Genomic DNA, 24,528 nt, shown 5'->3' on the forward strand with positions numbered 1-24,528 from the left:
TTTGACAGAATCAATACCTTTGATGATGTAGAAGAGGAAGATGTTGCAGCAATTTAGACAGATTCGATGGAAGAAAAGCAATCTGAGAGGCACACCAGGTTCATTGAGCATCTGAATCTTTCAGACAGGGAAGTAAAAACAACTTTACCATCTATTGAATCACCTCCTAGTCTTAAATTAAAGCTGTCACCTTCACATTTAAAATATGCTTATCTTGGTCAAAATAACACACTCCCTGTAATCATCTCGTCTACTCTGGATGCAGGTCAAGAACAGAGTTTGGTAGTTTTGCTTGGAAAATACAGAAGAGCAATTGGATGGAACATGACAGATATAAAGGGGAAAAGTCCATGAATTTGCATGCATAAAATCCTGCTAGAAGATTGCTCCAGCAATTCAGTTGAGCACCAGAGAAGGTTAAACCCTATTATGAAAAAAGTAGTGAAGAAGGAAATCATCAAGTGACTGGATGCTGAAATCATATACCCAATATCAGACAGTTCATGGGTGAGCCTAGTTCAATGTGTCCCAAAGAAGGGAGGAATAACAGTAATGGCTAATGAGAAAAATGAGTTTATTCCTACAAGGACAGTAACTGGATGGAGAGTGTGTATGGATTACAGGAAGCTCAACAAAGCCAGAAGGAAAGACCATTTCCCACTTCCGTTCATAGATCAGATACTGGACAGACTTGCTGGACAACAATACTATTGTTTCTTAGATGGGTATTCAGGCTACAACCAGATTACTATTGCTCCAGAGGATCAAGAGAAGACTACATTTACTTGTCCTTATGGAACATTTGCCTTCAGAAGAATGCCATTTGGGTTGTGGAATGCTCCAGCAATTTTTCAGAGGTGCATGATGTCTATATTTTCTAATATGGTGGAACAGACTTTGGAAGTTTTCATGGATGATTTCTCAGTTTTTGGGGAAACATACAGTAATTATTTGCACAACTTGGAAGAAGTTCTTAAAAGGTGTGAGATGACCAACCTAGTACTCAATTGGGAGAAGTGTCATTTCATGGTGCAAGAAGGAATAGTGCTGGGCCACAAGATATCCAAGGATGGTATTGAGGTAGACAAAGCCAAGATATAGGTAATTGATAAACTGCCACCTCCAACTTCAATAAAGGGTATTAGGAGTTTTTTGGGCCATGCTGGATTTTACAGAAGATTCATTAAAGATTTTTCCAAAGTAGCCAAGCCTCTGTGTTCATTGCTAGAGCATGACAAACCATTTCACTTTGACAAAGAGTGCCATCAAACATTTGGAGAATTAAAGAAGCTTTGATCACTGCTCCAGTTATCATATCTCCAAACTGGACTTTACCATTTGAATTGATGTATGATGCTAGTGACCATTCTGTGGGAGCAGTACTAGGGCAAATAAGGGATAAGGTTTTTCACTCCATATACTATGCAAGCAAAACTCTTACTCAAACTCAAATCAACTACACCACTACAGAGAAAGAATTACTAGCAGTAGTATTTGCTTTTGGCAAATTTCGAGCCTACTTAGTAGGTACTAGAGTGACTGTATATACAGACCATGCAGCCATCAAATACTTAATTTCGAAGAAATATGCCAAACCAAGATTAATCATATGGATCTTATTACTACAAGAATTTGATCTGGAAATCAAAGATAGAAAGGGGACTGAGAATCAAGTAGTAGATCACCTGTCAAGGTTGGAAGCAGGCACAAGCACCTTGACCAGGAAAGACATCACTGAAACTTTTCCTGATGAACAACTGTTAGTGGTACAGAACGCACAGATGCTGCAGCAGTCAGAGTCTCCATGGTATGCAGATTTTGCTAACTATTTAGTAAGTGGATTGTTACCACCCGAGCTGAAGTTTCAAGAGAAGAAGAAATTTCTTCATAATGTCAGGAGCTACCAATGGGATGACCCCCATCTATATAAGCTGTGCCTAGACAAATAATACAAAGATGTGTTACAGAAGGAGAGATTCCCCATATACTAGAATCATGTCATGCTACAGCATATGGAGGAAATTGTGGTGGTCACAGAACAACTGCTAAAGTATTGCAATCAGGTTATTACTGGCCAACTATTTTTAAAGATGCTTATGCGTTTGTTAAAATTTGTGACAGGTGTCAAAGGACAGGGAACATAACTAGCAGACATGAAATGCCATTGACCAACATTCTGAAAGTGGAAGTTTTTTATGTCTGGGGAATAGATTTCATAGGACCTTTTCCCCCATCTTTTGGGAACTTATATATCTTGGTTGTTGTGGATTATGTATCTAAGTGGGTGGAAGCTGCAACATTACCAACCAATGATGCTAAAATAGTGGTGGCTTTTCTTCATAAAAATATTTTTTTCCAGATTTGGCACTCCTAGAGCAATTATCAATGACGAGGGTACACACTTTTGCAACAAAGTCTTTGCTGCAGCAATGGTAAAATATGGAGTTAGACACAAGGTAGCTACAACATATCACCCTCAATCTAATAGTCAAGCTGAAATGTCCAACAGAGAAATTAAAAAGATCTTAGAAAAAGTGGTGAACCCAACAAGGAAGGGTTGATCCCTATACTTACATGATTCTCTATGGGCCTACAGAACAACATACAAAAGCCCACTCGGCATGTCCCCTTACCAAATTGTTTATGGCAAAGCTTGTCATTTGCCATTAGAGCTAGAGCATAAAGCACATTGGGCACTGAAGAAATTAAATTTGGATACGCATGCTGCAGCAGATTAAAGAAAACTTCAACTTTGTGAGCTCGATGAATTACGGCTATATGAAAATGCAAGAATTTATAAAGAGAGGACAAAATAATGGCACGACAAGTATCTTCAGCATAGGAAATTCCACCCTGGTCAATTAGTGTTGCTCCACAATACAAGACTAAGATTATTTCCAGGAAAGCTGAAGTCACGGTAGTCTGGCCCGTTTAAGCTGCTCAAAGTTTATCCTCATAGAGCTATTGATCTTTTAGATGAACGAACAGGTCAAGAATTCAAGGTTAATGGACACAGGGTTAAGCACTACATACATCCAGTAGCAGCATGTTCCAAAGAGGTGTTACTCCTTAAAGAACCCAACTATTGAGTAAGGAAAGAAGGTCATGTTGAAGGACCTTAAATCAAGCGCTTCATGGGAGACAGCCCATTGAGGAGATAGCCACTTCAAACCACTTTTGATATCCTTTGGTTTTGTAGACAGCTATTCCTCTTTACCTCTTTATTTTATTTTATTTTCTCATATTCACTACTTATGTTTGTCTTTTTACATTATTGCATTATTTATTTTCGTTTTAATTTAATCTATTTATTTTTTTTCGAATTAATTTTAGATTGAAGTAAGTGGGATAATTGCATTCCATATTGACAAGTGAGAATGTATGATGGCAAACCGTGGAGGTGAGCAGATGTCAGAAGCCTTAGTGTGGAGTATGTATTCATTGTTAGACTAAGCGAATGGGTGATGCCGCAACTCAATTTACTGTTACTGTAAATTAAAGTTGGAGCCTTTCACTTACCGTTGGAGATGAAATCGGGCCAGATGGACGCATGGATATGGATAGCAATTGTGGAAACAAATTCCCGAAATTAAAGCTTTAATTTCAATGGCCGCTAATTTTGGGGATATGCACTTTTAATTCAAATATTTTATTCCATCAATTATCTCTACTTCCCATATTTATCTTCAAATTAAAGTCCATTATAAAAAGGAGTCACTGTACTTAGCGCTCTACGCCACTATTTTCCATCTCCTTCGCAAGTCCAACTCTCTTAATTCTTAAACCTTTTCCTCTCTTTTTACTCTCAGGAATAGTAGCATCAATTTGTTACTGCTACAGAAATGCCGAGATACAAGAAAATAGCCAGCCGCCTCAAAGATCCATCACGCTTCCAGAGTTACCACGCCGAAAAAAAATATGAAGAATTCATAGAGCCGCGTAAGATTCTGGAAGAGAAAGGGTTTCAATTCCCAGAACAACTCACTGGAGTTGTACAAACAATTCATAATATTGCAGCAAAGCGAGGATGGTTAGAGTTCTGCAAACACCTTCGTGATCTTGTGCTTCAAGTAGTGAAAGAATTTTACCCCAATTTGGTAAGCCCTGATCAACACAACATTTGGGCAAGAAACACACTTGTTCCATTAGATTCCAGAGTTATCAATGCTTTTTATAATTTACCTGCTGAAATCACGTGTGAGTATGCTAAGTTGCGTGATAAGTTAACCCCAAAAAAGTGGACCACCATTTTCACAACTCTTACCATCGAAGGGGCATCATGGGCTAACGAGGAAGGGCGTGTAGTTAATACGATATATTTGAAACTAATTGCTAAGGTATGGGTGAAATTTTGAAATCTAGGCTTATGCCCACCACTCACACTACTACGGTGTCACAAGAGAGATTGATTTTGCTATATGTCCTGGTTCGAGGGCTGCCTATAGATGTGGGTAGCATCATCGAAAAAGAAATCTGAGAGTGTGCAGTCAAAACTCACCGAACTACAGCCTTGCTATTTCTTTCACTTGTCACCAGCATTTGTGTAGTTTCAGGTGTTCGTCTTGACGCCAGAGATGATCATGTTAAGAATAATGGTGTCTTTATAGCACGCACAATTGAGAGAGTTGCTGGTGAGAGTGCTAGAACAATTACTGAACCAGCTGCCGTGACAGGAACAAGACAAGCTCTTGGCTTAGAATAGACCATCCAGGCACTCAGCAAAAGTATAACTCAATGTGCGGAAGCACAACAGTAGGAGAACGATCGGTTTTGGAACTACCTCCAGCACCTGGACAACCAACTACACCAGTTTGCCCTGTATATGAAACGCACTCACCGGAACTTCCCTGATTCACTGCTCCAGTAATACAATTTTGACACTAACACCACAGATGCTCCAGCTGAAGCTAGTGACGAAGCCACTACCACAGATGCACCAGCAGAGGAAGCCGCAGCTGAACCATAAGCAACGGTAGACTCAGAAGATACTGTAACATCTGACCCACCTGAGGATGAATGTGACAAGTCAGAGACCGATAGCTCACCCTCAGAGGCAGAGGACAATTCGGATAAAGAACGTGAGGAACCAACCATCCCAGCCCAGTCTAAAACTAGGAAGCAGCACATTATTCAAGAAGAAGATGAGGAAGACCAAGAAGAGAAACCATCTATTCCGATCCTAGCGAGCAAGGGAAAGGACAAGGGTAAAGCAAAAATGGCAACACCTCCAGACTCTGAAGATGACATGGGGCAAGTTGATGCCGAGCTAGCTGCTGCAGCAGCCAAAGTTACGCCTACACCTGAGCAAGCCAAGCAACTACTGGCGATGATTGCAACCATCACAGCTGATGGCCAGACAGCTGATGCATCCACTTCAATTTCTCCCCAGCAAATTCCTAGCCAGCCTGTTCGCACCAGCCCGCGGTAGTCCACCAAACGAAAAGGCAGTACTTTTAAAGGGCCTGCTACAGCAACCCCAGCTACAACTCCTCTCACTAGCCCCGCAATGAAAAAGACAAAGACATTGCCAGCTACTTCCCCACAAACTTCACCAAAAGATAAGTTGCTCAGTGCCTCCAAGAAACATTGAGAACATCCCGTCATGTGCTGCAATCCCCACCACAGGGGAGTATTCTATCATTTTTAGTTCATTTTTCTCATTAAAAAAAAAAATTTCTATTGGTTTATTTGTGTGGTATTTTCTTAAAGTCTCCCATATCATTGTCCAGTGTGTGCCTTTTTTTTGTGTGCTTGTGAGGACATATCACCTCTCAAGTTTGGGGGGGTTGTGTTTCCGAATACATATATTTATGTTTGTGTGCATGTGTTCATGTTTGTGTGGTGTGAAGCTCTTTATCTAGTATTTGTGTATGGATTTAAAAACCTAATAAAGATAAATTGAGTGATATTCAGTATGTACATTGTTGAGTGTTAGAAAATGCATATTTATAAAGGAGAAAACCGTCATTTTACATTTCAAGTCTTACTAACAACCCTTACTTTTATGTATTTAACCTTCTTGTGATTTAATTGCATGTGTTTTATTTTAATTGAGTATTTTATGTATTTTAGGGGCATTATAGTCATTTCACAATAAAGGAGAGATCAGACGGCAAAACGGACATCACTTTTGAACTCAGGACGGTCGAAAACCTTAGGAGGAGCATAAAAGGAAAAATGGCACTATTCACATGTACGGTACTATTCACGTGAACGGTACTGTATACGTTACTGTTCACAACACTGTTCACATAGACGGATGATGACGTGGCATTGACCGATGATGTGGCATTGACTGATGAGGTGTCACGATCCTGTTGGACTAAAATTCTTATGTACTGTTGATGGTGACGTGGCAGCATATCAGTGGACGAAAAATCTCGTGTACGGTGCATGCATCACACAGGATTATTTTCAACCAAACCGCGTTACTGTTCATCCGGGTCAAACCGCGTTACTGTTCAAAGTCGGGTCAAACCGTGTTACTGTTCATCCGCGTGGTCAAACCGTGGACTGTTGACTGATGACGTGGCGCAATCCTGAGCGTCCAAACTGTTTTTAATCCGATGGCCATGATTTACTCCATGTATCTATAAAAAGGGGGCCTCTCCCCCCTAATTTGATATCTCTGAATCCATTTTTGGGATCCATTTTCTGTAATTCCCTCTCCATCTTGTATTTTCTTCGTATTTTAATAAATTCCTATTTTGCCCCTAGTTCAACTATGAGTGGCTAATTTTCTTTCAAGCTTGGGTTGAAGGTGAAGTCTCAACATGTGTCATGGGCTTAATTTGGTAAATTTATTTTCTCTTCCCCTCTAATTTTTGTGGATGTTTTGACTTCTCGTCGACAAATAATAATAGTCTTGTCTAGATACCGCCTTGGTCACACCGGCTCTCTAGTATAAGGTTATTATTATTTGGCACGATAAGCCCTTAGCACCATATTGATTAGAGCGTGGTTCATGAGGTGTGGATTCCCCCCTCATGATTTAATTGGCATTAATACGGATTATTTAGCCCATGATGCATGTTGATACGGATCCGGATACCCAAGTGCGTCATTTCAATAGAATTCTCTTCAATTTCTTCTCGCCATTTCAATACCAATTTTAGAATTTATTCTCGCCATTTTAATTTAAGTTGTAGCATATTTCAAATCATTTCCACCATAATTCCAACCACCCATTTACAAAATTAATTCTATATATAATTAAAATCCACCTCCTCGTGGGATCGACACTCGTCACCATTGATCTACACTACAATAGATTCGTGCGCTTGCGAGTACATTAAAATTTGCACAACAAGTTTTTGGCGCCGTTGCCGGGGAGGTAAGTAATTTTAATTCATAGAATTAATTTTTTTTGAATAATTTCTTTTATTTGTTTTCTTGTATTTTTTTTATTAAATTAAAAAAAAAGAAAAAAAAGTGAATCTACATTTAAAGGTTGGTATTTCTTTTCTTTTTCTCTTCTTTAAAATTCTGTAATTTAATTTTCCATTTATTTTTCTTTGTAATTTTTTTTTTGTTTATCTTATTAATTTAATTTTTAGTTAATTTCTTTCACGTATTTATTTTTGTGTATTTTTATAGAAAGGTTGTAATAGCGCAATAAGGTTAGTATCGTAATTTCTCCCTCTTCTTTATTTTTATTTGTTTTGTTCCCATCTTTATTTTTTGTTTTGTTTGCATCTTTATTTTTATTTTATTTATTTTGCATGCATGGTCGTAGGTCATTATTACCTAATCTTGAACCTATAGACCTTGAATTAGAAAAAACACTTCGCACACACAAACACGTTAAAAATAAAATGGATTTACAAGCACCACAGGAGAGGCCATTTAAGGACTATTTTAGTCCCTTAGCTAATTTGAGCACGTCATGCATAAGATACCCAAATGTAGCTGCTAGGAGTTTTGAATTAAAACCTAGTGTGTTAAATTGTCTCCCTACATTTTATGGCCTAGAAAATGAGGATCCATATAATCATTTGAATGATTTTCATGCCATTTGTCAAACATTCAAATATGAGAATTTTTCAGATGATGATGTTAAACTTAGACTATTCCCATTTTCTTTAAAAGATAGAGCTCGTTCATGGTTAAATACTTTACCTGCTAATAGCATTTCATCATGGGAACAAATGGTAACGAAATTTTTGAATAAATATTTCCCAGTGCATAAAACCAATGCTATTCGCAGGGAAATCTCAGAGTTTACCCAGAGAGAGGACGAGCAATTTTTCGAAACATGGGAGCGATTCAATGGGCTACTCTTGAAGTGTCCACATCATGGGTATGAGAAATGGCACCAATGCCAATACTTTTTGGAGGGATTACTACCAAATGTGCAAGAATGGCTAATGGCAACAAGTGGAGGAGAGCTAATGTCAAAAAGTGCATCAGAAATTTGGGAATTCTTCCAGCGACAAGCGGATAATTCCCAACAACGGAGTCGATCACTCAGGAATACTAGAAGAATTAAAGGAGTAAATGAGGTTCAAATTGGCGAGTCAACTTCGGGAATCAAAGAAGTCAAGGAGATGGTTGAAGGTCTTGCTCGACAAATAGCATCGTTATCGACTGCTAAATCAACAGAACCACATGACCATGACTCATACTCAGATCAAGCCAATGCCATAGGTGTAATGAGAAAGCCATCAAATTACAACCCATACTCCAACACATATAATCCTGGATGGAGAGACCACCCCAATTTTTCATGGTCTCAAGGATTCCAACATAATGGACCAGCAGCTCCAGCTCCACCAATGCAACAAATTCCTCAAGTTCCTCAAGCCTCTCAGCCACCATTTAGACCATACAATCAGAATCAGAATTTCTCTCAACCTAGACCATGGGAGGATTCATTCCAGAATCTCAAGAATCTTACTCACTCCACGATTGAGCAACAAAACCGCACCATTGATGGACTACGAAATGAGTTGAGAGCAGGTTTCAACTCACAAGCTCAATCAGTTTCAAGCCTAGAGAAGATGGTGGGACAACTTGCTTCTTCAGTTCAGACCTTGGCAATGACTGTTGAGAAAGGCAAGTTTCCAAGTCAACCAGTACCTAATCCTAAAGGAGTGCATGAAGCAAGTACCAGTTCACCACAGCAGCATGGAGAGGTCAAAGCAGTAATGACCTTGCGAAAAGGAAAAGAAGTCGACAACAAAGTGGAGATGCCGGTTGATTAGTATTAAAAATTGTTTAATTATCAAGCGATAATATGTTATTTTATGCTTATGTTATAATTTATATTTGTGTTTATGTAATATATTATGAATTATTAATTATGTTTTAAATATATTTAATTTTGTGTATTTTTATGTGTTTATTAGGAAAATTATTAATTTCACGTACTTCGAGGCTCCAAACAGATAAACGGAGGTCAAATTTGGATTCCGGAGGTCCGAAAACCTTAAGATCAATCAAGATCGGCTTAAAATTGGGCTTGTGTAAAAAAAGTTGACTTTTCCTGTTGACCGAGCACTGATTGGATGATGAAATGAGCTTACAATAGATATGAGTGCATGGGATAATTGGCAATCTTGACTAAATCTCAACCGTTCATGATTCAATGGCCATGATTGTGCCACGTGGCAATGGTTGGTGAAGCAAGTTGGAGGATCCGAATCTTTGTATTCGGGTCGACCCGATCCACCCATTAACCCGCCAAATCTCAACCGTTCTTTGGGTAAATCGGACGAGTCAAATGATGCCATGTGTGATGTTGACTTTTGAAGTTTGACCAGCCATTGGATCTTGATCTAAGGGTTGTGAGGAGCACATGCATGAAGCCTATGATGGACCGCAAAGCACTGGATTATGAATTTATTTTTCTATAAATAGAGCCTCATTTTTATGTTTTAATCATCTCTCTACAACTCTCTTCTTCTCAAATTCTCTCCATCTCCTTGTAATCTTGATTTCCAGGTGTGTTTTTAATATTTTGTATAATTATTTTCATTAATAAAATTAGTTTTATTTCCAATTTTAGTTGTTTTTATTTCTTTTAATTATAAGTAATTCAATTTTACTACTTCTTTTTATTTTAATTATGCTTAACTAAATAATATTAGTTAGGGGAAGGTGAAACTCTTAAGAAATAAATATGATTTAATCAAATTCTATGTTTAATTTTATAAATTAAATTATTTTCTATTTAATTTTATACATGTTTTATATTTTGAAAATTTGATTTATTGTAGACAAACAAATGAATTTGGCACAATAAATTCTTAAGATCTTAATATAAGGCATGGTGAAATGGTATTTTGACTTATTGTAGACAAATTAAATTTTGGCACAATAAATACTTAATCCATCATAAAATTAAAGGGAAAATAATAATAATTTGTATAATTAATCTTTTGAGTAATAAATCTAAAACAAATTGGCAAAAAGAATTTATTAAGTTTTATTTATTTCTAAGAGTGGATCCATAACCCTAACTAGTTCAATTCCATAGTTTCATTTAAATTAAGTTGTTTATATTCAAGTTTTAATTTCAATTTTTAGATAAAATAAAATAAACTAATTAAATCTTTTCTCTGTGGATCGACCTCGGACTCACCGAGTTATAATACAACAAGACACTCTTATACTTGGGAGTTAAAATTTACTTTTAAGTTGTGTCAAGTTTTTGGCGCCGTTGCCGGGGAAAAGTTTTTTATTTGGTTTGTTTTTCCGTTTTTATTTTTCTCTTATATGTAAAATTTCGTTTGCCCCCTTTTCCTTTTCTTAAATTCTCTTTTGTCCCCATATCTTTCATAATTCTCGTTTCACCCCAACAGTTTCCGTTTCTAGCCCAATCTTCTGGTAATTACGTTCGGACCCCGATATCTTTCAATTGTTTCACTTTCATCCCAAATTGCTAATTCTAAACTTCTAAAAATTATAGTTTGACCATAAAATTAAAAATAATTTGCAATAGAATCCCTAGACGAAATTCCTCAACATAATCAAGACTTGGACATATTTGGACATACTTTGGACATATTTGGACATACTTTGGACATATTTGGACTTATTTTGGACCAAACTAACTTTAACTACTAACTCTAATTACTAACTCTTAACTTACTAACTGCTAACTCCTAACTTTTATTTAATTTCAGTTATTTAATTTTCTGCATTTATTTTATTTCGTATTTATTTTTTTATTTTTTTATTTTTTTGCTTTATTGGTGGGTTTAACCACCAAACTAACTACTAACCCTTAACTTTTATTTTCAGTTATTTAATTTTCAGTATTTATTTAATTTTGCATTTTTTATTTTTTTAATTGGTGGGTTCAACCACCATTTTTGTTATTTAATTTTCTTTTGTATACTTATATTATTTGCTTATTTATTTATTTTATTTTATTTTGTTATCAATTTGTGTAAATATTATCTTTATAACATAACCCTTGCATGAGACATTGGTCTCGATCTTCAAGTGGCAGGTTAATTCGTAGATCTCAATCTCCACCACCAATCATGGATGAGAATCAAGGCGAAAACGTTTTGGGCGAACCTAATCCTCAAATTGATCAGGGAGACAACCAATCTCAACATGGGCATGATCAGAATCAACCAAGGACTCTGAGAGACTACATGAATCCAACCAGAACCGGAGCACCGTCGTGTATAGTATTTCCTCCAGAAGCATCTCGATTCAATTTTAAACCAGGTATTATCCAACTTTTACCAACATTTCATGGTTTAGAATCTGAGAATCCGTACTTGCATCTAAGAGATTTTGAGGAAGTTTGTAATACATACACGGACCAAAATTGTAGCATGAACATAATTAGATTAAAGCTTTTTCCTTTTTCATTAAAAGATAAAGCTAAAACTTGGCTACAAAACCTTAGATCTGGATCAGTAAGAACTTGGAATAACATGCAAGAACAGTTTTTGAAAAAATTCTTTCCACCTCATAGAACAAATTCTTTTAAAAGGCAAATCACTTCTTTCACTCAAAAAAATGGAGAAACATTATACCAATGTTGGGATAGGTTTAAAGAGTTGCTTAACATATGCCCACATCATGGTTTTGAAACTTGGCGATTGGTCACTTATTTCTACGAAGGCTTAATACCCCAAAGTAGACAGGTTGTTGAAATGATGTGTAATGGTGAATTTAGGGATAAAAATCCTGAAGATGCACTAGATTACCTTGACCAATTAGCTGAAAATGCACAACATTGGGATACTGTTGGAACTTTTGAATTGACAAATAAGCAACAATCATCTCCATCTAGTGGAGGAATCCATAACCTTAGGGAAGATCATGATTTACAAGCAAAATTTGCATCCCTAGTTAGGAAAGTTGAAGCTTTGGAGCATAAAAAGAGTGATCAAGTAAAATCTGTTCAAGAAATTGCATGTAACATATGTAATTCGAATGATCATTTCACTCAAGAGTGTCCCACTTTGCCTGCACTTAAAGAATGTCTAAATGATCAAGCTAATGTTATTAACACTTTCAATAAACCAAACCCATATTCACAGACTTATAATCCTGGTTGGAAAAATCATCCGAATTTCAGTTGGAGGAATAATAATAATGCACAATCTTCACAAGCACCACCTCCACAAAATTTTCAAAATCCTCAGCCTTATGCACCATATGTTCCACCACCTTGGAAAAATCTGGAGGACACAATGCATTCATTCATCAGAAAGCAAGATGTTATTAACAATCAAAATGCACAAACTTTTTCTGATTTGAAAGATACTCTTGCTAAAATTGCTTCTGCACTCACCATTCAAGAAAAAGGAAAATTTCCAGCCCAACCACAACCAAATCCTAAAATTCAACAAAATCCACCCACAGACCAAGTCAAGTCAGTTATAACTCTTCGTAGTGGTAAGGTTGTTGATAGACCTATGCCTGAACCTTATGAAAATGATGAAAATTCAAAGGGTAAGGAAGGACTAAATGAACTTACACCTAGTGAAGAAATAACTAGTGTTCCACCTGAACCACCATTTCCGCATGCATTGAATAAACCAAAGAAATCAAACCACTCTTCTGAAATTTATGAAATCTTTAAGCAAGTGAAAGTTAACATTCCTCTATTAGATGCAATCAAGCAGGTTCCTTCATATGCCAAATTTTTAAAGGACTTGTGCACTGTTAAGAGGAAATTGAAGGTAAGAAAGAGTGCTTTCATGGCCGAACAGGTAAGTACAATTCTGTCTACTAATAATAAGTTGAAATATAAAGATCCTGGTTGTCCTACCATTTCTTGTATTATTGGTAACCACAGAATTGAGCATGCTTTACTAGATCTTGGTGCTAGTGTTAATTTGCTTCCATATTCAGTTTATCTTCAACTTAATCTTGGTGAGTTAAAATCAACTTCAACTACACTTTTGCTTGCCGATAGATCAGTTAAAGTACCAAAAGGAATAGTGGAAGATGTTTTAGTACAAGTTGATAAATTTATTTATCCTGTGGATTTTATTGTCTTGGAAACTGAACCTGTTGTGAATAATTACAAACCAATTCCTGTAATTTTAGGTCGACCATTTTTAGCAACTGCTAATGCTTTGATTAATTGTAGGAATGGTTTAATGAATTTATCCTTTGGGAATATGACTTTGGAATTGAATGTTTTCAACATGTGCAGGCAACCTAATGAAGAAAATGAGAATGAAGATGATACTGATGAACAAAAGGAATTGTTTGAATCTTGTATCGAGGAAAATATTCAAAAAGGGGATTTTTCTGAACTTTCTAATGTTTGTTTAGTTAATTCAATTGAGTCAAATAAGCAACTTAAACTTGATATTTCTAATATAAATTCGTTGCTTGATTCTATGCAGACTTCGCAAAATTATGATGACGAGCCAAAATTTGAGGAGCTTGGAAGTATTGAAAAGACAGAACAACAAGAAGCACCTAAAATGGAATTGAAACCTTTGCCTGAAGGATTGAAATATGCTTTTCTTGGAGAAGAACAAACTTATCCTGTTGTGATTTCTTCTACTTTAACAAGCGACCAAGAAGGTAAGTTACTAATTGTTCTTAAAAAGCATAAAAATGCAATAGGATGGACTTTAAATGACATTAAAGGCATTAATCCCTTAATCTGCACACATAGAATTAATTTGGAAGAAAATGCTAAAATATGTCAACAACCTCAAAGAAGATTAAACCCACACATGAAAGAGGTAGTCAAAACAGAAGTCCTTAAATTACTTGATGTGGGAATTATCTACCCTATTTCTGATAGTAAGTGGGTAAGTCCTACACAAGTAGTGCCTAAAAAATCTGGAATCACTGTTGTTAAAAATGAAAAAGGTGAATTAATTCCAACACGAATTACATCTAGTTGGCGCATGTGCATTGATTATAGAAAATTAAATGAAGCCACTAGAAAAGATCATTTTCCATTACCATTCCTTGACCAAATCTTAGAAAGAGTAGCAGGACATCCCTACTATTGTTTTTTAGATGGATATTCAGGTTATTATCAAATTCCTATAGCACTTGAGGACCAAGAAAAGACCACATTCACATGTCCTTTTGGAACATTTGCATTTAAAAGAATGCCATTCGGGCTTTGTAATGCTCCTGCAACATTTCAAAGATGTATGTTAAGCATTTTTTGTGATATGGTTGAACATTGTTTAGAGGTCTTTATGGATGATTTGACTGTGTTTGGGAATTCTTTTGATGATTGCCTTGATAATTTGGAGAAAGTTTTAAAAAGATGTGTTGAAAAAGAACTCGTGTTGAATTGGGAAAAATGTCACTACATGGTTACTTCTGGAATTGTTTTGGGTCATGTTGTTTCTATTAAAGGAATTGAAGTTGACAAAGCAAAAATCGAAGTCATATCTAAATTGCCACAACCAAAAACAGTTAGAGATGTGCGATCCTTTTTAGGACATGCAGGATTTTATAGGAGGTTTATAAAAAACTTTAGTGCCATATCTAAACCACTTTGTAACCTCTTATTAAAAGATGCACCGTTTGAATGGAATGATGATTGCCAAAAATCTTTTGAAAAAATAATTTGTCTTTTAACATCTGCACCTATTATGCAATCTCCTGATTGGTCTTTGCCATTTGAATTAATGTGTGATGCAAGTGATTTTGCTGTTGGTGCTGTTTTAGGACAAAGAAGGGATGGTAAGCCTTTTGTGATTTATTATGCGAGCAAGACTTTGGATAGTGCTCAAATGAATTATTCTACAACTGAAAAAGAATTACTTGCTGTGGTATTTGCATTAAACAAATTCCGTTCATATTTGCTTGGCTCTAAATCTGTTGTGTTTACTGACCATGCTGCTGTGAGATATTTGATGAGTAAACAGGATGCCAAACCGAGACTAATTCGTTGGATTTTGTTACTACAAGAATTTGACCTTACCATCAAAGATAAAAAGGGTGCTGAAAATGTTGTTGCTGATCATCTATCAAGACTCACATCCGAATTCTGCAATGATATAACACCCATAAATGATTCTTTCCCTGATGAATTTTTATTTTCTGTTACTTCAATGCCATGGTATGCTAATATTGTTAATTTTCTTGTTACAGGTAAAATGCCTTTGCAATGGAATGCTCAAGAGAAGAAGAAATTTTTTGTTGAAGTAAAGAAATTTTATTGGGATGATCCTTATTTGTTCAAATATTGCCCAGATCAAATTTTTCGGCGATGTATTCCTGATAATGAGGTAAGTAGTGTCATTAATTTTTGTCATTCTGAAGCATGTGGTGGTCACTTTTCTTCAAGAAAAACTACTGCTAAAATTTTGCAGTGTGGATTTTATTGGCCTACCATGTTTAAAGACACATATGAATTTTGCAAAAGTTGTGAAAAATGTCAAAAATTGGGATCAATTACAAAAAGAAACATGATGCCCTTAAATCCCATACTTGAAATTGAAATATTTGACTGTTGGGGAATTGATTTCATGGGTCCATTTCCATCATCTTTTGGATTTGTGTATATATTAGTTGCAGTTGATTATGTCTCAAAATGGATTGAAGCAATTTCTTGTCGAAATAATGACAGTAAAACTGTGATTAAATTTTTAAGAGAAAACATTTTAAGTCGATTTGGAATCCCTCGAGCCATTATCAGTGATGGAGGTAAGCATTTTTGTAATAAGTCATTTGAGTCTTTAATGAAGAAATATGGAATTACACATAAAATTGCTACCCCTTATCATCCTCAAACAAATGGTCAAGTTGAATTAGCAAATAGGGAGATAAAACGAATTTTGGAAAAAACGGTTAACCCAAACCGAAAAGATTGGTCTCTTAGACTTAATGATGCACTTTGGGCTTACCGCACTGCATTTAAAACATCATTAGGAATGTCACCCTATCGGTTAATTTATGGTAAACCTTGTCATTTACCTGTTGAACTTGAACATAAATCACTTTGGGCTATTAAAGCTTTTAATTCAAATTTGGTTGATGCTGGTAATGTGCGAAAATTGCAATTGAATGAACTTGAGGAATTAAGGAATGATGCATATGAAAATTCAAGAATTATTAAGGCAAGAACAAAAGCATTTCATGATAAAAGAATTTTTCGAAAAACATTTGAGATTGGTCAAAAAGTGTTGCTTTATAATTCTCGTCTTCATTTATTTCCAGGAAAGTTAAAGTCAAAATGGAGTGGCCCATTTGTTGTAAAAAATGTATATTCATATGGGGCCATAGAAATTGAGAATCCAAATAATGGTGTCACATTTAAAGTTAATGGTCAAAGATTAAAACCATATCTGGAACATCACCCACGTGACGAGGACACCGAAATTAATTTGGATGACCCACCAATTCTTGATTAAGTTTTTAATGATTTTTTTTTTGTTTTACTATTATTTTACCGTTTCATTGTTTGACTTTTTTTTTTTTCCTTAGATTGATGCACTGTACATAGTTTTTTTTTTAACATTGTTTTTCTTGTGTAAGCGTGTTTGTTTGACAGTTGTACATTCTCTCATCAATTTTCATTTTACATCATGAGCACCTCAATGAGAAAATACCTGTTCGCACATCTTAAAAGATTTCGGCGTATAAAATTTCACTTAAGAGGCCTGATACAAAGCTGTAAATCACATCCACTTTGGGATCTGCAACCACCAGAATTCGTGTCCTATGTTGAGGATCTAGAGGGACAACTCAGAACAGTAGAGAGTGGCATATATGAATTTCAAATGGAGCTTGAGGTTAACTCAATGAGAGGACGAATGTAAGTTCATTTTCCTTTTATATTGTGTGCTTCTTTTTGCTTGCTTTCACGCTTGATTTGATTTTGCAGATTTGATTTTGGTGTGTTTTGATTTATTTTCCCGTATAAATGGCGGATAACGGTACTCCGTGACTTCTTAAGTCGGTATCTTCAGTTTCCCACAATAACTGAAACCCCAAAATCATACATGGAAGAAATACAACATAAACTCCATAAGCATTTTCCCTCTCTCCCTCAGAATGCCCTCAGGAAAATTTACAAAGCTCGTTGTGAACGACTGCGTTTGTTAATGATCAATGGCATTCCTTCTGACATTCGTTGGTTAATTGAAGCAAAGGTCCGATTAGCAGGTGAGTTTTCTGGTCAATTTGTTTCTTACATGCCTGGTTTTGGTAAAAGTACGTTTGCTAAGAAAAGGAGAGCTAAACGACTTGGCTCAAAATGTCATAACTGTGTGAGACTTGGTTGCAAACGACCAGATTGTAAATCTTTAGGAATGGTTTCTGATACTCGTGAAGATAAAATTAAATTCGTTAAAGATGGCATGAGTAAAGAATCGTTGGATGATATCTTACGATCTCTTGAGACGCATCGAAGCGGAATTGTGCAACGTGAGATTTACAATTTGTGGATACTATTCCAAAAACAAAGTGCACAGTTAAGTCTTGGGAATCTGACTCAAAAAGACCCTGTTTGCCAGTTTATAAGAAAACTGGATGGGAAGCCGATCCTCGACCCATAGAGGGCGTTCAAGCCGTTACTGGACGTAAAACCAGAGGAAGATGTGAGCCACAATCACAACTACTAGTAAATATCCTTTCACTTCACTGTTATTTTACTTTACTGTTATTTTATCATTTGCATTATTGCATTTAGCGATGTGATTTTGTATTTAATAAATATTTGGTTTTCTTTTACTGTTTGCTTTTTCTAATCATTACTTTCTTTTTACTGTTTGTTTTTGAATTATTGAGCCACGAGCTTTACTCGTCATTTGACAAATATTGCCAACCCATTTACAGCTGTTTCTCATTATTTATGTTACCAAGATCTTTAAATATGAGCTCATTTTTCAAACACTCACAACTTGTTTTTGAAAAATTAGTCCAATGGCATCATCTTCGAGTAAACAATTCAAAAATATTTGTGTGCTTTCTGGGTTTCACTATGGAAAGTACAAAGAGTTCGTTCAGGCAGCTGTAGATCTTGGTCGTGTCATAGCAGAGAGGAAACTGCATCTTGTATATGGAGGAGGTGAACGAGGGTTATCAAGACTTGTCTCAGAAGCTGTTTTTACCAGAGGAAGCCAAGTACTCGGCATTATCCCAAAACCCATGAAACCGCTAGTGTGCATGTCTGGCCCACCAATTGGAGAAGAATTAGTGGTATCAAGTATGCAAGAGAGAATATCTGAAATGATGAATCATGCTGATGCTTTTATTTTCTTGCCAGGAGATCTTGCAACTTTTGAGGCACTAATTACATTTGCATCTTGGGCCCACTTGAACATTCATCAAAAACCCATCGGTTTGTTAAATGTTAATAATTTTTATGACGGCTTGCTAACTTTTATTAACCATGCAATAAAGAATCATTTTGTTCCACATTCTGTAAAAAAACTCTTTATCTCTGCTTCTACTGCTAATGAGTTACTTGATCTTTTGCAAGCTTATACACCAGAGCCAGATCCACAGACTGTTGCACTGAATTGGTCGACTAATGACGGTAACGGTAACAGTAGCAGTAATAAGAAGTGCGATTTAGATTTAACTCTCCGTTTGTAAATATTTTCTGTTGTAGTGTTCATGTGATGTCTTCTACACTCTTTCTCTTTCCTTTTAAAACATTGAGGACAATGTCTTTTTCAGGTTGGGGGGAGGGAATAGTTGATAATTGTGGAATGTCTTAGTCCTGGTTATGTGTTTACAAAAAAAAAAAAAACAAAAAACAAAAAAAAAATTTTTTTTTTTCTGTAAAGACTAACTTAGGACAAATTTGAGTCGAAGATGGCAGGATATAGAGAATGTAGTCTCTCTAGAAACGCATCTTCTTAATCTTAAGGGTGTTGTTAAAAAAAAAAATTGACTCTTTCTTCATCTTTGTTATTTGCTTTTAAGCTTCTGCATCCAGTTCAGGTGAGATCTCTTCTTCTTCTTCTTTTATTATTTTCTTTTATTTTTATTTTTTTTGCATATCTGTAAAATTATAAAATGTTAAGATAATGTTTAGATTAGGTTGTGGGGTGGGGATAATTGACGTATATTTTAAATATGTGTGTTGTTTTTCTCTTTTCTCTTTTCTTTTCTTTGTTAAAAAAAAACCAAAAAAAAAAAAAATTTTGTTTTTTGTCTAGGATGGCCGTGTAAAGAGTCACGACTTTTGAGACGCATCCTAATAGTCTTGTTGTATTATATTTTGATTTTGAGATTCATAGTAAGTTGTTTTTGTTCCCTTTTCTTTGAATTACTCAAATTTGTGAACTCTCCACTTGGTTATTAAGTTATTTAATTGTTTACTCATTTAACAGGTATTATTGAATCATTCTTCACACACACACTATGACACATACTAGTGGGTTGTAAGTTAAAGTTTTACAGCATTTAGTTCTTTTGATTTATTAGGAATAGTATCTAAGGTAGTAGAAAGTGTATATTTCCAAAAACAAAAAAACAAAAAAACCAAAAAAAAAAAATCAAAAAAAAAGAAGAAGAAAAAATGTTTTTAATTTTGTTATATCTAGAAACCCGAGTAATTAAGTCCGTAGGGGTGTTTCAACACCTAGTGCCCTAAGGTCAACTGGTCTGGGAGTCACTGGCATAAAGCTCGCTACATGGGTAATAGATATATTGTTTGTTTATTAGAAACCCGAGTAATTAAGTCCGTAGGGGTGCTTCAACACCTAGTGCCCTAAGGCCAACTGGTCTGGGAGTCATTGACCTAAAGCTCGCTACACGGGTTAGAAATGTAATATAAAAAAAAAAAAATGTGTGAATAATCTATTGCCTAAAGATATAATTTCTAATGAATTTTAGAACGAAAATGTTGTTTTTCTTTTAATGAAGCCCCATAAGTATTGTGTTAATTACTTGAGCACAAAAGAAGGTTTGATGATATTCTGGATAATGAGTGAACATCAATGTGGTAAAGGAATTTGGGAGAGTTCATTTATTTGGTAATTTAGAGGATAGATGAACAACTATTAACTTGCATGTGAATTTTATAAATCTTAATATAACGCTTTAAATTGCTAGAGGGCTAGCAATAAGCTGGTTGGGGGGTGTGATTAGTATTAAAAATTGTTTAATTATCAAGCGATAATATGTTATTTTATGCTTATGTTATAATTTATATTTGTGTTTATGTAATATATTATGAATTATTAATTATGTTTTAAATATATTTAATTTTGTGTATTTTTATGTGTTTATTAGGAAAATTATTAATTTCACGTACTTCGAGGCTCCAAACAGATAAACGGAGGTCAAATTTGGATTCCGGAGGTCCGAAAACCTTAAGATCAATCAAGATCGGCTTAAAATTGGGCTTGTGTAAAAAAAGTTGACTTTTCCTGTTGACCGAGCACTGATTGGATGATGAAATGAGCTTACAATAGATATGAGTGCATGGGATAATTGGCAATCTTGACTAAATCTCAACCGTTCATGATTCAATGGCCATGATTGTGCCACGTGGCAATGGTTGGTGAAGCAAGTTGGAGGATCCGAATCTTTGTATTCGGGTCGACCCGATCCACCCATTAACCCGCCAAATCTCAACCGTTCTTTGGGTAAATCGGACGAGTCAAATGATGCCATGTGTGATGTTGACTTTTGAAGTTTGACCAGCCATTGGATCTTGATCTAAGGGTTGTGAGGAGCACATGCATGAAGCCTATGATGGACCGCAAAGCACTGGATTATGAATTTATTTTTCTATAAATAGAGCCTCATTTTTATGTTTTAATCATCTCTCTACAACTCTCTTCTTCTCAAATTCTCTCCATCTCCTTGTAATCTTGATTTCCAGGTGTGTTTTTAATATTTTGTATAATTATTTTCATTAATAAAATTAGTTTTATTTCCAATTTTAGTTGTTTTTATTTCTTTTAATTATAAGTAATTCAATTTTACTACTTCTTTTTATTTTAATTATGCTTAACTAAATAATATTAGTTAGGGGAAGGTGAAACTCTTAAGAAATAAATATGATTTAATCAAATTCTATGTTTAATTTTATAAATTAAATTATTTTCTATTTAATTTTATACATGTTTTATATTTTGAAAATTTGATTTATTGTAGACAAACAAATGAATTTGGCACAATAAATTCTTAAGATCTTAATATAAGGCATGGTGAAATGGTATTTTGACTTATTGTAGACAAATTAAATTTTGGCACAATAAATACTTAATCCATCATAAAATTAAAGGGAAAATAATAATAATTTGTATAATTAATCTTTTGAGTAATAAATCTAAAACAAATTGGCAAAAAGAATTTATTAAGTTTTATTTATTTCTAAGAGTGGATCCATAACCCTAACTAGTTCAATTCCATAGTTTCATTTAAATTAAGTTGTTTATATTCAAGTTTTAATTTCAATTTTTAGATAAAATAAAATAAACTAATTAAATCTTTTCTCTGTGGATCGACCTCGGACTCACCGAGTTATAATACAACAAGACACTCTTATACTTGGGAGTTAAAATTTACTTTTAAGTTGTGTCACCGGTGACAAAAGAAAATCAAATCGTACCTGTGAATGTTGAGGACTCACCACCGGAGGAAAAAGAAGAAACCAACCCACGAGAATATGTTCCGAAAGCTCCATTTCCTCAGAGGTTAGCGAAAGGAAAGAAGGGAAAATCCACAGGTGAGATTCTTGAAATCTTCAAACAGGTAAGTGTTAACATCCCTTTACTTGATGCTATTAAACAAGTTCCATCTTATGCCAAGTTTCTTAAAGACCTTTGTACTAAAAAGAGAAATATGCATGTTCAAAAGAAGGCATTTTTAACAGAAAACGTTAGTTCTATACTCCAACATAAAATTCCTTTAAAATGCAAAGACCCAGGCTCCCCCACTATCTCATGTAGTATAGGGAATCACACAATTGAGAATGCTTTGTTGGATTTAGGAGCTAGTGTAAATCTTTTGCCTTACTCTGTATTTGTGAAACTTGGACTGGGAGAATTACACCCAACTTCAGTGGTGTTACAACTTGCAGATCGGTCCACAAAAATACCTCGTGGTATTGTAGAGGACGTGCTTATCCAGGTAGACAAGTTTTATTTTCCTGTTGATTTCATTGTAATTGACACTCAACCAATACAGGATTCAAGAAAGCACATCCCCATTATTCTAGGCCGACCTTTCTTGGCAACTGCGGATGCTCACATTCAATGCAGGACTGGAAATATGCAATTGTCTTTCGGCAACATGACTATGGAGCTGAACATCTTCAACATTGCCAAACAACCTCACAGTGCAGATGATGGAATTGTTGATGTGGATTTAATTGAAGCATTAGTTGATGATACTTTTGTTTCAAACCTTAGTGATGATCCTTTACAAACATGTTTAACTCACTTTGGTTTGGATTTTGATATTGACAGATCGGTCGATGAGGTCAACGCCCTGCTTGACTCAACACCATCCATGGACACTAATAAATGGAAGTCAAGAGTTGAACAACTAGCACCATCAGAGAAGAAACTCATCCCATCATCAGAATCACCACCGAAACTCGAGCTCAAACCATTGCCCAACACATTGGAATATGCATTTTTGGGAGAAGAAAGTACTCTGCCGGTAATCATCTCATCATCCCTAAATGACGAACAAAAAGGTAAGTTGTTGGATGTTTTAAAAGAGCACAAAGGAGCATTAGGATGGACCATAGCAGACATAAAAGGTATAAACCCAGTAGACTGCATGCATTACATTCACCTCGATGAAAATGCTAAATCTACTAGGGAAATGCAACGTCGGTTAAATCCTAATATGAAAGAAGTTGTTAGAACTGAAGTCCTTAAGCTATTAGACGCAGGTATCATTTACCCAATTTCTGATAGTTCATGGGTCAGTCCTGTACAAGTTGTCCCCAAAAAGTCAGGAGTCACAGTAGTTACCAATGCTGATAATGAATTGATACCCACTAGAGTAACTACAGGATGGCGTGTATGCATTGATTATAGAAAATTGAATTCTGTCACACGTAAAGACCATTTTCCTTTACCATTTATTGATCAAATGCTTGATAGATTAGCAGGCCATGAATTTTATTGCTTTCTAGATGGTTACTCAGGATATAATCAGATTCCCATAGCACCAAAAGATCAAGAGAAAACTACTTTCACTTGCCCTTTTGGCACATTTGCATATAGGAGAATGCCATTTGGATTATGTAATGCACCTGCTACATTTCAACGATGCATGTTGAGCATTTTTTCTGATATGGTTGAACGATTCCTTGAAGTCTTTATGGATGACTTTTCTGTCTTTGGTGACTCGTTTGATCAATGTTTACATCATCTAACGCTAGTTCTGCAGAGATGTATCGAGAAGAATTTGGTCTTAAATTGGGAGAAGTGCCATTTTATGGTAAAACAAGGTATTGTCCTCGGTCACATCATTTCGAGCAAAGGTATTGAGGTGGACAAAGCCAAGGTGGATCTCATTTCTAATCTTCCTTCACCCAAAACAGTCAGAGAAGTAAGATCTTTCCTTGGGCATGCTGGTTTCTATAGACGTTTCATTAAAGATTTTAGCAAAGTTTCTAGACCCTTATGCAACTTACTTGCTAAGGATGTACCTTTTATCTTTAATGATTCATGTCTTATGGCGTTTGAAAAATTAAAACAGTTGTTGACATCATCACCCATCATTCAGGCCCCAAACTGGAGCTTACCATTTGAGCTCATGTGTGATGCATCTGATTATGCAGCAGGAGCAGTATTAGGACAAAGAGTTGATCGAATTCCCCACGTTATTTACTATGCTAGTATGACATTGAATGATGCACAGTTGAACTATTCAACTACTGAAAAAGAAATGCTAGCAGTAGTGTTTGCATTGGAGAAATTTCGATCTTATCTCATTGGTTGTAAAATAATCGTGTTCACAGATCATGCTGCTCTTAAATATCTTCTCACAAAGAAAGATGCAAAAGCTAGACTAATTCGTTGGGTGTTACTTTTGCAGGAATTTGACTTGGAATTCAAAGATAAGAAAGGGACAGAAAATGTTGTGGCGGACCATCTCTCTCGTCTTCACTTTGACACAATTACAGAGCCATTAATATTAAATGAG

General features: G+C 35.5%; 2 protein-coding genes and 2 non-coding genes across 4 annotated transcripts; 2 read left to right on the forward strand and 2 right to left on the reverse strand.

Annotated features, from left to right (window-relative positions):
* Positions 1-8,198: 8,198 nt before the first annotated feature.
* On the reverse strand, positions 8,199-8,302 carry LOC127900151 (small nucleolar RNA R71). The gene has a single exon (XR_008052169.1). It is a non-coding gene; the product is annotated as a small nucleolar RNA R71 (small nucleolar RNA).
* A 3,638-nt stretch (positions 8,303-11,940) lies between these two features.
* On the reverse strand, positions 11,941-12,049 carry LOC127900106 (small nucleolar RNA R71). The gene has a single exon (XR_008052130.1). It is a non-coding gene; the product is annotated as a small nucleolar RNA R71 (small nucleolar RNA).
* A 5,353-nt stretch (positions 12,050-17,402) lies between these two features.
* LOC127900035 (uncharacterized) lies at positions 17,403-17,960 on the forward strand. The gene has a single exon (XM_052434398.1). It carries the CDS (start codon positions 17,403-17,405, stop codon positions 17,955-17,957), a length of 555 nt encoding a protein of 184 aa, XP_052290358.1. The 3' UTR covers positions 17,958-17,960.
* Positions 17,961-18,071: 111 nt separating this feature from the next.
* LOC127900034 (probable cytokinin riboside 5'-monophosphate phosphoribohydrolase LOGL10) lies at positions 18,072-21,293 on the forward strand. Its single transcript, XM_052434397.1, has one exon. It carries the CDS (start codon positions 18,325-18,327, stop codon positions 18,997-18,999), a length of 675 nt encoding a protein of 224 aa, XP_052290357.1. The 5' UTR covers positions 18,072-18,324; the 3' UTR covers positions 19,000-21,293.
* Positions 21,294-24,528: the final 3,235 nt, after the last annotated feature.

The sequence above is a fragment of the Citrus sinensis genome, chromosome 9, assembly GCF_022201045.2.
Source record: "Citrus sinensis cultivar Valencia sweet orange chromosome 9, DVS_A1.0, whole genome shotgun sequence".
Classification (NCBI taxonomy): Eukaryota; Viridiplantae; Streptophyta; class Magnoliopsida; order Sapindales; family Rutaceae; genus Citrus; species Citrus sinensis.

Coding starts and splice junctions, on each gene's coding strand:
- LOC127900035 (XM_052434398.1), top strand. CDS start 17,403: ATGGAAGAAATACAACATAAACTCCATAAGCATTTTCCCTCTCTCCCT.
- LOC127900034 (XM_052434397.1), top strand. CDS start 18,325: ATGGCATCATCTTCGAGTAAACAATTCAAAAATATTTGTGTGCTTTCT.